The following is a 15742-nucleotide window of genomic DNA, read 5'->3' as shown; positions in this document are numbered from 1 at the left end:
ATAATGCTGCTAGTGATTTGAAATGATCTAAATACCTATTTGAATAGAAAGAGGTACAAATAATGTCTTTTAAATTGTATGTATGTATACATCATACTATATACATATGGTATATTACAAATGATAAGAGAGGAAGACACCTTACCATCCTTATGTCCACTTAGTCCTTTACATGTTCTGCAACCCTGCTTAACTACTTACAACTTCACACACAGACCTTAACTTTGTACGTCATATTCCCAATTTATCTAGCTGGTAAATTCTGACACATCTCCTATTCATTCTTTGGCAGTTATACTCTGAAAAGCTTTTCCTCACGATTCATTCTGGTCCCTGCCCTGGGTTAGAGTTAGGCATTCCCCATTCTTTCCATTGGGAATAACTTATACTTATTTCTAAGGAGCATGTATATATTGTTTTGTAACAACCTGTGTATGTCCCTAGCCCCTATTTTTAATTATTAAATTCCTAGGAATTTTTGAATTCCTAAATAATACAGTATCTCATTTTTTTTATATCCTCCTATGGTTAGCAGAGAAGTTAGAATATAGTGACTTTGAATAAGATCACATCTATTCCACTGAGTTTAGTTTTCTCCTATCAATCCATCATTCCAGTTTGAAATCCTTTACTGAATTCAAATTTCCTCCTTCTGTCTGTTACACTTAGATAGTTCCACCTAGATTTTCCAGATATAACAAATTCAAATTTTACTGTTTCAAAACATAAATTCCTTCTTTCTCCAAAGTTCTGTTTACATTCTCTCTTTGGCCACATGAAGTTATAATGTACCCAACTGCCCAAGTTTAACAATTTCAGGATCATCACAAAGGACAAAGTAAATGGGACACTTTCCTTACCTGAAATCCTTTAAAAATTCCAGTACATTTATAGACTGAAGTTCCAACTTTTAATGTAGAATTCAAATCCCTTTAGGATCTCCAACAACCCACCCTCAACTCCTACAGTTAGTTTCACCCACCAGTTAGTTTCATCTTCTACATACTTCCCCCATGTTTCTCTGCTACACTATTAATGTCACTGAACAGTTGTGAGATAAACAGTAACATGAGAACAGTGGTCTGTAAAATACAAATTTTAGTATTATCCTCATCTGTCATTCAAAACCTAGCTTAAAGCATCCTCCTTTGTGGAGCCTTTTCAGATATGCCATCTATGTCTCCTGAACTCATATGGTATTGTTATTTTTTTCACAGCACTGAGGCATGTAAGTGATCTATTCCATTACATAAAAACCTTTTAAGTACAGTGTAAACAATTAAGCACATTTTAAATATTTATTTCATCTTTGAAATTTTCCTTTTATAATGTATTCTTAGGTTGACCAGACTTGTGAAAATAAGAAAGCTTTCTGATAATTGGCTGAACTTCCCCAATGTTATAAACTTTCTTTAACAAAGTCTCTTAATGTTTGGTGCAAATGAGAATCATATGTAAAAAAATATTTAGATAAATCTTTTATTTTTGAAAGAAGTTTTATAGATGACTCTGATGCACCTTAAATGTTGAAAACTATTTTATGGCATAATTTGTTTGTTTTTCCTCCTTTTTTGGTAGGGAGAGAGGTTAAATTTAACAATACATAATGACATCTCACTATTTAATGGTGAAGCTATTAAGGCCATTAGCAAAATAAATAGGAAATAGAAAAAATACCTCTGATATAATGCTGTCAACTCTATGTCATGGGAATATGATCACTACATGGTCATATAGCCAATGAATGATGTGATAATAAATGTCATAAATGCACAAATATAAGAAAATAATATATTACTTAAGGGATGCCTCCTTATGTAACCTGCATAATGATTCAGTTAAAATGTAGGGTAGCTTTATCTTTACTATCTTTGTATTTAAACTTGTTAATACTTGAGAGAAAAAAGTTAAAGGATTGGCAGGATCTATTTTCACGTCTATATAAGTCATGTAGAATTGTACTCACTTGCAAATGGCCCATCAAAACTTGTTTCAGGACTATTTTAAAAAACAGTTAATGGGTTTATACTATTTAACTCTAAAAATTTGTCCATAAGTTTCAAAAATGCCTTGTATTCATGGTTTCTTTAACCTAAATACCAGACTTAAAACTATGAACTACATTTCTTTATGATAGTGTGTAGGCATTGTCTATAGATAAAGTTCATCTGCAAATTAAGATTCTACTAAAATGATAAACTTATTTAATTATATACCCTCTTCAAATTTATAGTCAAATAAGTATTTTCACAAGAGATTTGAGTTTCATTGAGCTATTATTTAATTTTAATTTAAAATGAAGGGGTAAATATATCCTATTTACCTCATCTTTAATGATTTTCATGAAAGGAAATATGACTCTCACATTAGTTGCTGTTCTCAGAAGCTGGTAGCATTGATCTACAAAAACTTGTTTTGAAGGATTAGACTTAAGCTGAAGTTTACTCCATATGAAAATCAACTCCCTGTAAATGAGAAAAAAAGAGAAATATCAAAAATACAGTTTATTGAAATGAAGACATTAGTTATCTCTAACTGATTTCTTGGCTGAGATACATACAAAGTGGATATAAAAGGACATTATGTTAACCCTACTTTTAAGTAGCCTACGTTTAAGTAGCCTACTTAACCCAGTAAGCTACTTTTACTACCTATATGGAACTAATAAAAGCTGGTGGGGGAAAATTTCAGAAATTGCAATTTTGCAGTGATAAGGAATGAATTTCAATCACATGCTGACAAACCTAAGACATCTCTAGTACTTGATCAAAATAAATTCTAATCCAAATGTACCAACATTACATTAAAAAAACCTTTACCTTAATTGCCAATTTAGAAATCAATGCTATATAGCCTTTATGCAAAAAAATAGTTCATATTTTTCATTTTCAGTTTATTAAGATACCAAATGTGCTACAGATCCAAAGTTTAAATATATTATAGTACTAATTCTGAAATGTTTTAGATTATCTGCTCTTCCATTAATAATATGTAGACTTTCAATATATACAAGCTATGGACCATTTTCTAAAAATATGGCTTAGGTTATTACACAAACAAGGTTATTAGATGAAGCAGTGGGTTTTGTTGGAAGAAAATTATGAGATACAATTGATATATTTAGATATCATATTTTAGCAAATTAGAATTCTTTAAATATATCACTAGTTACATAAAGCATCATAATCTAAAAAGTATTAAAATAATTGATGACAAAATTTTTTTTAAAGTGACTGAATATGCTGAGTATGCCCAGCATATACAACTATTAAGTCATGATACAACTTGACTACTATCATGAAGGTATGAATAGTCTACTTACAGAGATGATACAGAAAACACAAAACAGAAAATGATGGCAAGCAATGTATTAGCAGTAAAAAAAAAAAAAATTCCCCATATTTCAAACTAGCTGTGTGGTATTCATAAGTTTCAATCCACCACCAACTTTTCTTTTTGTTTTTCTTTTTGCATACGTACTCCTATGGGAGCTCACTGGGTTTCACACCTTGCTCCCAAATCTGTAGCTCTGACTTCTTTACCAATTTCCATGTCTAGGTATATTTCAATTAAGATTGCTTTCTGCCACCATAATCCTATCAGAACAAATAACATTCCTGCAAAATTGACAGTCTTTTCCTAGATCAGTTAATGACACTAAACATTCCTCTAACCTGTTTTAACCTGTTCATTTTTCAGTCTTTCCACTTTGATTGTATTTTTCCCCACAGCCATCCTTCTCCATGTACCACCTTAGGCCCTTTAATTTTATATATTAATAATTCTATAGGGTTCTAAACTGATCTGTTTCCGCCTTCCAGACTATTTCATTTAATGCTTGTTCTAGATGCCATATATTGTCAATAGTAATGGAAACATGGATTTTGAAATCAAAAGCATCAGGATTTGAATCCTGGGCACTCTTCTACACTGGTCTCCTTATAGTTTATTTATTCCCATTTTTGTTTATGTTGATTACTCTTCTTGGAAAGTAGTTCTTTATTTCTAAGATGAGCTTATCTTTCAATGTCCATACCAAGTGCCTCTTCACAAAAGCCTTCATTAATACCCCAAAGTGGTAATTATTTCAGAACAGGTCTTTATCCCTCTTATTGACTTCATGCCTTTCATATATGTCCTTGGTTATATTTTATAGATCCTGTTTCCCTAACTATTAATACATTATAAATTTCAATGATACATTGTATGGACATAGTGGCAAAAACATGAGACTGGGAATGAGAGAGACCTAAATATCAATAGGGTGTTATATGCTACCAGGCATGGCATTACCAAGTTTACAGTGAGCCACCTTCTTCTGGCAATGCCCTAATACACAAGATTGGAAACCTAGTAGCCATGTCTCCTATGTGACCCTTCTCACCTTCCTTAAGATATTAATTCAGGAACAGGAAACTGATCCCAGTCAGTTTCAACTCTAGAATGTTCTCAGCTCTAGACTATGAAGCATGGGGACTGTTGACATTCTTTCTGGTCTGCAATAGGAGAGATTGGAACCAGCTGACACGAAAAAGTAACTTTAAACAAAAAACCCTAGCAATCTCAAGTGTCCCTGGTAGCACTTCTCTTTTGAGGACCAACTAGATCCTTGTCCTTTTTGTCGCTTATGCCATATGCCAGTATCCTTCCAGTAAATACAAGCATACATCAGTTTTTTGCACTTTGCTTCATTGTGATACACACATGTTGTGTTTTCTTACAAACTGAAGACCCTCCACAAGTAAAAGATTATGACTTCCTTTATCGTGATACTCCCTGTTTTGTAACACTCACTGTACTGTAGTGACTGGAACTGAACCTGCAGTATCTCTAAGGAATGCCTATACTATTTACATTTTCCCTAAACTAGTTAGATGTTGAAAAGATATGGCATATCTCTGCAACAGATTTAAAAACAAAAAATAATAGCTGGAAATTATGGAAAAATATTCCATTCAATATTATACAAATGAATGTTTAATGTATTAGAAATATATTTATTCTCCAACTTGTTCCAAAATATAATTTGAGACTCCTTAGAGAAACATCATCAAGGTACAATATTTTTTTTTCTTTTCTGAAGAGAGAGATCTTACCTTTGTTTCTGTTAACTCAGGAGGAAAGCTGGTAAACCAAATATAATACCAAGATCTTAATAAATTTGCCAGGAGAGGGCTACCAATATGAATTTTAGCTTTCTAGCAGGTAAAGCAGAAACATGGTTATGAAGCTCTATTCTGACTGAATTTATAAGAGGAGTCTCAGGGTTTACTTGTGCACTAGGTTTTGAAGGAGAACACAAGCAAAAAACAAAACACCCTAAAAATCACTAATAGACTTATTTGTGAAGACTTAAAGGGGATATTTTAATGAAACTTACATTTTCTTTTCAAACAGAGGTTCCTTTAGAAAACACAACACCAATTTGGTATACCTATTTACCAACTAGCAAGTACTAATAAAATCATCAAATTTATCAAGTTATCTAGCTGAGGAGAACAGGCTATAACAGGCTCTACAAACACCCTTAAAACTCAGAGGCTGTGAGTCGGGCCACCTGGGTCTGTATCCTGGCTTTATCTACTAGTTGAATGGCATCAGTACAATATTATCTACCCCATAAAGTTGCTGGAATAAGTAAGATAATGAACATAAATAGCGAAGACTATAGGAAGCACTCAGCAACTAGTGGCAGCTGCTATTACTATTTTATTTATTTGCTTGCTTGTTTGTTTGTTTGTTTGTTTAGTGATGGTAAGACAAATAAGGTTGGTAGCTTACTCCACTACCTTGAGATGCAGCAAAACTGGACTGTGGATCAGGTCTTAATCCTCCGGGTCCAGATAAAGGGTAAGCTGATCATAGGGAAGGCCAGATGAAAAAGACAACACAGGACCTTGTAAGCTAGAAGTAATCCTGCTTCTTCAAGTTACAGTGAAAAATCAACTTTTAGAAAAAGGATTTTAGCATTTAGAAATATAGAGGAGAGAGAGAAGAAATAAGAGGGCAGACCATCAGAACTCAGCCTACTCAGAAGGAAGGACAAAGAAGCAGGCTACAGATTCCTTTCTAGTTAAGCAGCTGGGAGTTACATTACCCAGCTTCTGTTCTTGGAGGGTAACTATGGCCAGGAGCAGGAAAGATAGGTACTGTTCTATTTTAAGGTCCCTCCTTAGAGAATAGAAATTGCTTAGTCAAGAAAAGAACAAAATTAAATGTTTTCCTCTTTGTTGTTGTTTACACATGATTCCATTTGTTTAAAGAGCATTATTAAAATGAAAAGATTGAGGATATCCAGTTTAAATAGTTTAATACAGCCAAGGACAAAGAACATTTCTATCCCTATCATAGGAAAAGACCTACTATAATAGTCATGAGTACACTGTTTGGGAATAAGTACATATCAAGAAATGATATAATGCTAACTGTATGTCGTACCACTGCCTCCTGATCCCCTCCTCTATTTGAAATCCAACTTACTGGGTAAACTTTTGAATACAACTTACATAATCTAACTATAAAAGTATACTCTCCTAGAAAATAAAAAAATAAAAAGTATACTCTTACATAAATATAGTCAACTGAACTTTGACAAAGGAACAAAGGCGTTACAATGGACAAAGACAGTTTCTTCAGCAAATGATGCTGAAACAACGGGGCATCCACATTCAAAAAATATAAATCTAGACACAGACCCTATAATATTCACAAAAAATAACTCCAAATAGATCACAGACCTAAATATAAAATGTAAAATTATAAAACTTCTAGAATATAACATAGGAGAATACCTAGATAACCTTAGGTATGGTGATGCCTTTTTTGACGTAACACCAAAGATATGATCCATGAAAGAAGTAACTGATAAGCAAGACTTCATTAAAATTAAAAAATATATATGCTCTGTAAAACACAGTATCAAGGAAATTAAAAGACAAGCCACAGACTGGGAGAAAATATTTATTAAAATACACATATGATAAATGACTATTATTCACAATATACAAAAAACTCTTAAAAGTCAACAATAAGAAAACAAGCAACTCAAATAAACAGGCCAAAAATCTTAACAGAAACCTCACAAAGAAGATATACAAATAGCAAGAAAACATATGAAAAGATGCTCCATATCATATGTCATCAGGGAAAATGCAAATTATAACAACGAGATACCACTATACACCTATATTATAGCAAGGCCAAAATCTAGAGCCCTGACAACAAATGGTGGTGAGGATGAGCAACAGGAATTCTCATATATTGCTGGTGGGAGTGAGAAATGGTACAATCATTTTGGAAGACAGTTTGGCAAGTTTCTTAAAAAACTAAACATATTTTTCTATATGTTCCAGCAATCGTTCTCCTTGATATTTACCCAAAAGAGTAGAAAACATGTCCACACAAAAACCTAAACACAGATGTTTACAGCAGCTTTGTCCATAATTGCCAAAACTTGGAAATAACCAAACACCTTTCAGCATCTGAATGGATGAATAAACTGTGGTACATCCAGACAAGAGAATGTTATTTAACACTAAAAAGAAATGAACCATCAAGCTATGAAAAGACACAGAGGTTTTCTTTTCTATGAAAAGAAACCTTACATATATAGTACTAAGGGAAAGAAGCCATTTAGAGAAGGCTACACATTGTATGATTCTAACTATATGAAACCCTGAAAAGGCAAAACTATGAAGATAGTAAAAAAAATCAGTGCTTTCCAGAAGCGGCAGTCGGAACGAAAGATGGACAGAACACAGCTGATTTTTACAGCAGTGAAAGTACTCTGTATGATACTATAATGATGAATTATGTCATTATATACTTGTCCAAACCCATAGGATACAGAACACCAACAGTTAACTGAAAAATGAACTGTGACTGCGTGATTATGATGTGTCAGGGTAGGTTCAACCTTGGTAAAAATGTACCATTCTGGTAAGTAATATTGATATGTATGTGTGGGAAGCAGGGGAAATACGGAAAATGTACCTCCCTCTAAATTTTGCTGTAAACATAAAACTGCTCTAAAAAATTAAGTCTCAAAAAAAACCCCACCAAACTTCACACTCCAAATTTAATTTAAAACATACCTGTTTCATTATAGCATATACCTTAAACATTTATAGTATCAAATACTGGTACGTGATCATTCTCTTTTTCAACTGTTAGGTCTTACTATTGCTTCTTGCTTAATGTTTTCACATAACTTTTTAAAAATTATAAAGTCCAAACTCTGCTAACCAGTTCTTCTGTTCCCCATCTTATTTCAATTTCAATATTAGGAACACTTACCAGATATAATACATGTCCCCATTCTGGAGCTGTGAAATAAGAAAAGATTCACAGAGTTGCAAGGCTAGCACAGTTTTGCCTTCTTTTTCAGTGTTACAGATGATATCAATTCCACTCTTACAATCAGTTTTCAATAAATGCTATAAGAGGAAAAGAAAAATCAGTTCATCTCATTAAAAATATCTAAAATGCTAGTTGTAGTAAATGTTTAAACATTCAGCAGAAATTAGATTTCTAGTTTTCTTCTATGAAGACAATGATGAACTGTAGAGAAAAATTCTCATAGTCTCATAGTTTTACTATATAAAACCTACAGTTTACAATGACTACTTTTCATCTCATTAATGTCCATACTTGTAGGTAAGTAGGGTCCATATTAGGAAAGATTCTTTTCATCTTGAAAAAACAAAATAACAAACATGAAATTTAATTTCTTAGTATTTTATTTAAAAGGCAAAATCATAATGCTTCTCAGTTTTTATTTGATCTCTATAACACCAGAAACTCAACATAAATAATGCTTATTAATGAGTGTTTTATTAATTTCATCATTTATTAATGTCAGATTTTGTCTATTTCAACATAAGCTTAAAGAATGGTGCCAAAGAGAACACATCTAGATAATGTAATCTAAAAGCCTTTGGTACTACTATGAAAGGAATTTAACAAGAATGGGCTACTTTTTTTTTTTAATTGTAAGGTTAAAATAATGACAGGCAAACAAAATCTTAAACAGTACCTCCTGGAATAGCTGATCTTCTACAGGTGACATAAATAGACATGTGAAGAGTGCTTGATGGAAATATAAGTCTTTGCTGATTTCTGGATGATTTATACAAGATTTAATAAGAGCCATTGCTTCAGGTATGCGTTCACAAGCAATTAGGTATCTGGCACGTAGTTCAAAGAATAGTGGATTTTCAGAACTTAAGTATTTGTTCACTACGTTAAAAAGAGAACAGACTCATATTACTCTCAAGAAAAGATTTTCTCAAACTCTTGACTGTTGTTTGAAACTTTAGCACCAACACATGGCACCTAATTAGATTAAGTAGTTAAGTAGCATTTTCTTAGTCAGAGTTTGTGAAGAAAAAATATACAATTATATGATTGGAAAAATGGAAAGAACAGTGACAACAAAACAGTGCTCAAGAAATATCTGTCGCTATCTTCTCAGTATAAAAAGTAGAAAGCAAAATAAAAAACAAACCTGAAATATTCTTTTTTCAGTTCACTAATAGGTTAAAATGTTTCAAATAACATTGGGTCTGGAATTTCTAGCCTAAGATTAGTACTTCATCTCTTAGTGCTCAATATTTTCATTACTATTAAGGTGAAAAGGTTGAATCTTAATTTGTCATTAAAACCACATTAATTCAGATTAATTATAGAGAAATAAATCTGAGTTAATGAAAAAGTTAAATAGTAAAATACATACGTTTTATTCCTTTTCAACAAAAGATTAAGCCAAAAGGACTGCTTATTAATATATGCTCATGTATCAGCAAGAATAATTACTAAAAATACCTGCTTTTACACAATTTAAAAATATACAAACACCTCTACCTACATATTTATTTAGACCTAACAACAACCTTATGACAGGTATCATAGTATCTGTTTTATACATCACAAAACTGAGTCTTAGAGAGGTCAAATGACTTGCCCAAGGACAAAAATTAAGTGGCAAAGCAGGAACTGGAACACATATTTCATGATTTTGAACCCAAAAGTATTTTAACTAGTTATATATATTTAATGATAGCTTCTAAAATGCTTATGAGTGATGTTTTATTTGGGCTTCAACATTTTCCTTGCAAATCTGTTTCCAATGTATGATATACAGACACTGAGTTATAAAGTTAATGCAAAGATAAACTTTAGTTTTTACCCTAATGATTAACAATGAGAACAGTCATCCATATTAATGAGGAGGTATGTCAATGTAAGTATGAAAAGGCTATCTATGTATGAAGAACTATACATATATATATTAAGGCCATCAGCCCTCCCTCACAGCAACCAAGTATGTTTGTTCTAGCTCCTACTCGAAGAAGCCTAAAAGCTCCCCAAAGCGCAAACTTTCTTTTCCCCTTTTCACTCTTTTTGAAGCTCTTTGTGTACCTGCTATCCCCTCTAACCCCATTCCCCTCATAGTTTCCTTCAGTCTGTCACCCTTGCCTTACCTGTATTGACTCTTTATATCTTTCCTCAAAAATCCAACTCTCCTCCTCAGTTCTAGCTGCCTCTGTCTTCATTTCTTTTATTCCTTTCCCAGTCTCCTTTGTATCCCTTGGTATATAACACTATATCACTGTCACATATATACCTTAGCCCTTTTCTGCTGGTCTTGTCCTACCTCCTATCTCACGCCACAACTTTGTACTACTGCTGCTGGCTTTTCACCTCTCACATCTGTGCCTTAGGCCTCCACACTTGTATCTGGGATGGCATGCTCTTAAACCCATGAATCATAGCGCCTTCTCCACTACACTCTACTCACAGTCTACCCCCACCCCTGACCCTGGGAAAGAACCTAACCTGCTCAGCACAATTTGTGGCATGAAGTATCTTTCTCATTGAACCAAGGTTTGAATAGTTCCAAAGCTGAGAGTTTCTGCCTTTTCCCTTTGGCCAGCTTATAATTGCACTCCAGAGGCTCTCTCCATGCTTTCAAATGTGTTCTACAGTTTTGTGTTTATTCACTACTGCTAAGCTTACTTTCTAAGTTTTGGGATCAAAAATGTTCTGTGGCTCAGGAATAATATGGCAAATAATATACATGTATATTTTTCAATAAGTTAATATATACATATATTTTTAATAATTTACTAGAAGGAGTTGACAGAGCCTCCTTCTTCAAAAGAAAATTTTGGCCCATAAGAACCACTGTGCTTCTAGGTTTGAGAGGAGGTGATGTCAAAGAAGTATGCAGGTAGAAAGGGGATAAGAGAAAATTTAACTTCTATTAATGGATCAAGTGTGGGAAATACTATCCTATAGTATTTGTAATTGAAATTTACTTATTTAGTTAGTCACTCATTCATCATGTAGTCATTCAATCAATCAACATATACCTATACCTAACACTGGGGTAGGTACAGGATATACAGTAGTGGTGATAAAAATTGGATGAGTTCCAGCCCTTGGTTTCCTGTACGAGGGAGATCTCATGTGCTTAAGCCGGGAGTTTCGTTTCGTTTTGTTTAAAAAAGGTGTTCCTACTTAAATAGATTTTTAAAATATAACTGAAGAGACAAAAACAAATGAACTCTCTGTAACATCTGAACAAGTAAATGTGTTAACACTCTGAATTCCCATTAAAATGAGAAATTACTAGAAATAAATGTACCTCAGTCTAGTGCTAAAAGTCACTCTTAGGGCAGGTTAGTACAACAAATTAAACACACTTTATGTGAAAATACATAACTCTTACTCAATATTATAAAATAAAAATCAGTAGTTCTGCTCTAATTAGAAAGTGAAACTGTTTGCTTCTCACAAATGGTGGTTTTGATTTTGAGTCTCCTGAAGTACCTATCTCCTGAGATGCTGGCTGGGCTTTAAGAACAGCTTGCAACACTGGATCTTCCCATGGGCCACCATCTCTAATGATTCGAGTCACCAGTTCCAGATTCACATTTCCATATCTGCGGAGGTGATTCTGGCATTCCTAGGAGAGAAAAATCATTTTGGCTTTATGAATTTAAAGGGGTTAAAAACTAAACTTGATCATCATTGTCAATAAAATGACTGATGGCCAATGAGGCAGCTATTAATATAAAAGAGAAAGGATTGCTGAGTAACCTAAGTAGGGTGTCAAAACCCCAGAAGTACACAAATTGACTTTAATGCCAAAGGTTACACAGTTTCTACATAAGTGGACTTAGAAAATCCCATTATATAGGGATGAAGTGTAACCTAAGAAAAAAAAACTTAAGGGATGCATCGTTTCTAGAAAGAGGATCACATTGCAAAAACATAAGAAAAAACTTAAGGGATGCATCATTTCTAGGAAAAGAACCAGGTTGCAAAAATGTAAAAATGCTCACTTAATTTGTGTGAGAGCTCATAAATTTCTGTTAATGGGGAAGGCAAGAGCCCTGACAATGAGAAAGGGGTAGTGGGGTCTAATGCAGACTCTGGTTGACAGGCAGACTTAGGTGCCCTGCCCCAATCCCAAACATATAATTTTAGTTGTGGTAGAGGGCTGAAAGATGAAAATTCTATTCCACTTTGTTGTGTAAGTACATTTGTAATCTTGAGATGAAGAAATGGCAGCTGAAGGAATGAATACAACCTATATGAAGACTTTGCATTAGGTTTAAGATTAAAACATACTGATAAGTTGGGCATTAACTGAAAATTTGTCTATGCATATTCTGGGATTTTTTAAAAAAGATATTTGAAATGTTTTTAGAGAATCTGATATCTTAGACTTGTGATTATAATATGAATTATGTAATAAGTCTGTAAGCAATGTTTAATATTTAGAAGAACTTGGTTTACTGAATTGATAAATTTGATTAATCAGATTTAGATTTACAAGATTTAATTGTTTGATTATGCTTTTTGATTCATTACTTTGTTCAGTGTTGTGTTTTAAAATGTTTCAGGGTATTTAATTTGGTAATTTAAAAAGATTATAACTGAGGGCCTAGTGAGGTTAATAAATTTATTTTTTAAATGCATAAATAGAGCTTAAAGCCTTAAGAAAAAACTAGGTATTAAAATTGGCAATGTTAAAATTTGAATAAATTGCACATCAATTAAAACAAACAACTGCCAGAATTTCTTTCTGTGCTCAAAAAAAAAAAAAATCCTCAGGCATTAAAAATTTGTAACAGTCACAGGCAAAGCTTCAGGATAAAATGATATACAGGGGTGGGCAAAAGTAGGTTTACAATTGTAAGTACACAACACAGAGAGTTTATTCTTGTGTTACTATCAATTATTGTATTATTTATTTGTATTACAACTGTAAACCTACTTTTGCCCACCCCTGTATATAGTCACAAAGTTTACTTATTCGATAAATTACTAAGCTACATACTCAAAGTGACAATAAACACTTTGCTTTTATTAAATTGTCACATTGTTTCATCATTCAAATATTGCAAAGTGGTATCTACATGTCACTTCACATTCTTTGTTAAAATATACAAGAGTTTTTGTTTTATAAGACATCAAGGCAATAGAAGAAATCAAATTTCAAGATAAAGAATCATTCAGTCAAGGAAGTCAAGGGATCCTTAACTCAAAATATGAAAGTAAGTATCATCTAAAAGTTATTTAGGACATTCCCAAATTAAAAAGTAAGCAAGCAAAAACAGTCCAAAACAAACCCTATAAACAATGGGCAAGTTACTTAACCTCTCTGTGCTCTTTCATTTGACTCCTCTGCAAAAATACTAAAAATACCACCTTCATAGGATTGTTGTGAGGATTAAATTATAAACAGTATTGAAAAGTGCTTGGTACAGTGCCTGACACATAGTAAGCACCTAAAAAATGATAGCTACTATTTCTTCTAGTATATTTTAACATTTTGAATAACTGTTTTACTCTAGGATACCCAGTTGCCTCAGCATAAAATTATTTTTACAGTTCCATGTGTCAGCTTGTTACAGCATTCAAAAAATAAGATATAAAGTTATTGATCAGCTATGCTTTTTTAAAATACATCACATGGAACAAGTAATGATCTGTGGCAACAGCTTCATGGTTAAAAACAATCATCAATTTCAAACCTCAAGGTAAACAAACTCCTAAATTACACTAGACACACATGTTGGTGCCCCTAAAATTCAAGATGGCTTTTGTTCTAATCAAAGCACAAGAAATAAGGTAAGTGGATGCTAGCCCCTGAATCACTGGTGAGCTTTAGCAATGCTGCTGAGCCCTTGGACATCCCATCTTCTAGTTGTGTTAGGGGTAAGCGAGGCACCAATCATACAGCCATTAACACCATGGGACCTAGAACCGGACTTAGGGCGATATCAAGATATGGTATAATAGGTCTACTGCTAATTTCCTAAACTTGGCTGAAAATAAGAAACACTTACAGAGGTCTTGCTTAATAACAAATTCCTAGGGCCCAGTTCAAACCTACTGACCTGAAATTTCTAGTGGAAAGCCATGATGATCTATCTGTATAGCTACAAGGTCTTACACCCCACAGTCAATTTTGGCATACTTTTTTTATTGCATTTCCTACAGTTAGTATGTACTTTCATAAATATTCATACTATAAATTATATTCTTATATTCCCACCAATCCTTCCACTAAAAATTAGCAAATTAACTTAAGTTCATTTTTGTAAGATAAAAATTATAAATGAGTTTTGTGTGTGTGTGCACTTTTTGAGTCCAAGTACACCCTATTTTGGAGACCACTTCTATGAGAAATAGCTTTGGACAGGAAATAAAGATTAAATAAATATTTTACTTTGTTCTATTTAAAAAGGCAAAGGATGACAGAGAACAAATAAGTTGGTATCTTTTGTCCCCTCCTTCCTTAAATAGTATAGTGGATTTTTTGGATGATATTCAATCTAAAAGCCTTCAAAGTGAAAAAGGAAGCACTGAAATCACTGTAGAATTCACAGCCAATCTTTTTTAGAGTATATGTACATACTGTGGTCTTTATTTTTTTTAAGAACATTTACTTAATTAAAGATTTGGACCTGTATATTAACCTTATCCTTTACTGAGTCATCTATCTGCTGTCATTGATACCCACTGCACTGTGCCTAAATACGAGGGTAGGCAAAAGTAGGTGTACAGTTGTTCATATAGAAAAAGGACAATAATAAGTAATACAAGAATAAACTTTTTCTTATACTTACAACTATAAACCTACTTATGCCCACCCCATATAATTCTCTCAGAAATTTCTACTCAACCTTATGTCATTGCCTCATTCTTGTTTTGGTATCAGTGTGGCATGGGTTTAATGTTTTATTTTACAAGATTTTTCTTCCCTGAACTCATTGCCTGAACTCATTGCTGAACCTGAGTTGACCAGTAGAACCTGTCTGTGAAGGTGCAGATCAGAATTCTGGCCATTCTGCATAATTGATCTGAACCCTTGGTCAGCTTACCACAGGATGTCTTAATGCTCCAACTTTATATTTAAAGGCCGCTGGACTTACCTACCTACTCAGTCAGCTGTTATACATCATGAGGTCTTTTCTCTACTCGGGTCCCTTCCATGTCTCTCAAATTCATCTTCTACTTTCTTGCCTATACTTTTTCTCATATCATGGTCTTTCTCCTGGAACTTCAGGTAAACCTATCTAAACATTTCTTTAAACCTATCTAAACCTTCCCGTAAACCTAACTGAATCCTTTCCTAACTGTCTTTCCACAGTCTCACTTTTCCCTGAGAAGCCTCCACTAGCTCCCTCCATCCATAATAAATTTAATTCCTTCTCCTGGTAATTCC

The 15742-nt window shown here is 33.3% G+C and overlaps 2 protein-coding genes across 2 annotated transcripts in view; one reads left to right on the top strand and one right to left on the bottom strand.

Moving 5' to 3' along the window:
* CGGBP1 (CGG triplet repeat binding protein 1) overlaps positions 1–15742 on the top strand; it is an 88425-nt gene that overhangs the window by 9475 nt on the left and 63208 nt on the right. The gene's annotated exons all lie outside the window — the stretch shown is intronic.
* The window catches only part of ZNF654 (zinc finger protein 654), a 76824-nt gene that overhangs the window by 4977 nt on the left and 56105 nt on the right, over positions 1–15742 (bottom strand). Inside the window, exons 4-7 of the mRNA XM_045850772.1 lie at positions 11833–11968; positions 9035–9237; positions 8296–8435; positions 2324–2465 (exon numbers count right to left, since the gene is read on the bottom strand). Coding sequence (XP_045706728.1) covers positions 2324–2465; positions 8296–8435; positions 9035–9237; positions 11833–11968 — 621 coding nt within the window. The remainder of the gene's footprint in view (positions 1–2323; positions 2466–8295; positions 8436–9034; positions 9238–11832; positions 11969–15742) is intronic.

The sequence above is a fragment of the Phyllostomus hastatus genome, unplaced genomic scaffold (genome assembly GCF_019186645.2).
Source record: "Phyllostomus hastatus isolate PE091 unplaced genomic scaffold, TTU_PhHast_1.1 phas_contig_86, whole genome shotgun sequence".
Taxonomy (NCBI): Eukaryota; Metazoa; Chordata; class Mammalia; order Chiroptera; family Phyllostomidae; genus Phyllostomus; species Phyllostomus hastatus.
Note: the sequence above shows the minus strand (reverse complement) of the source record. Positions and strands in the feature narration are given on the sequence as shown.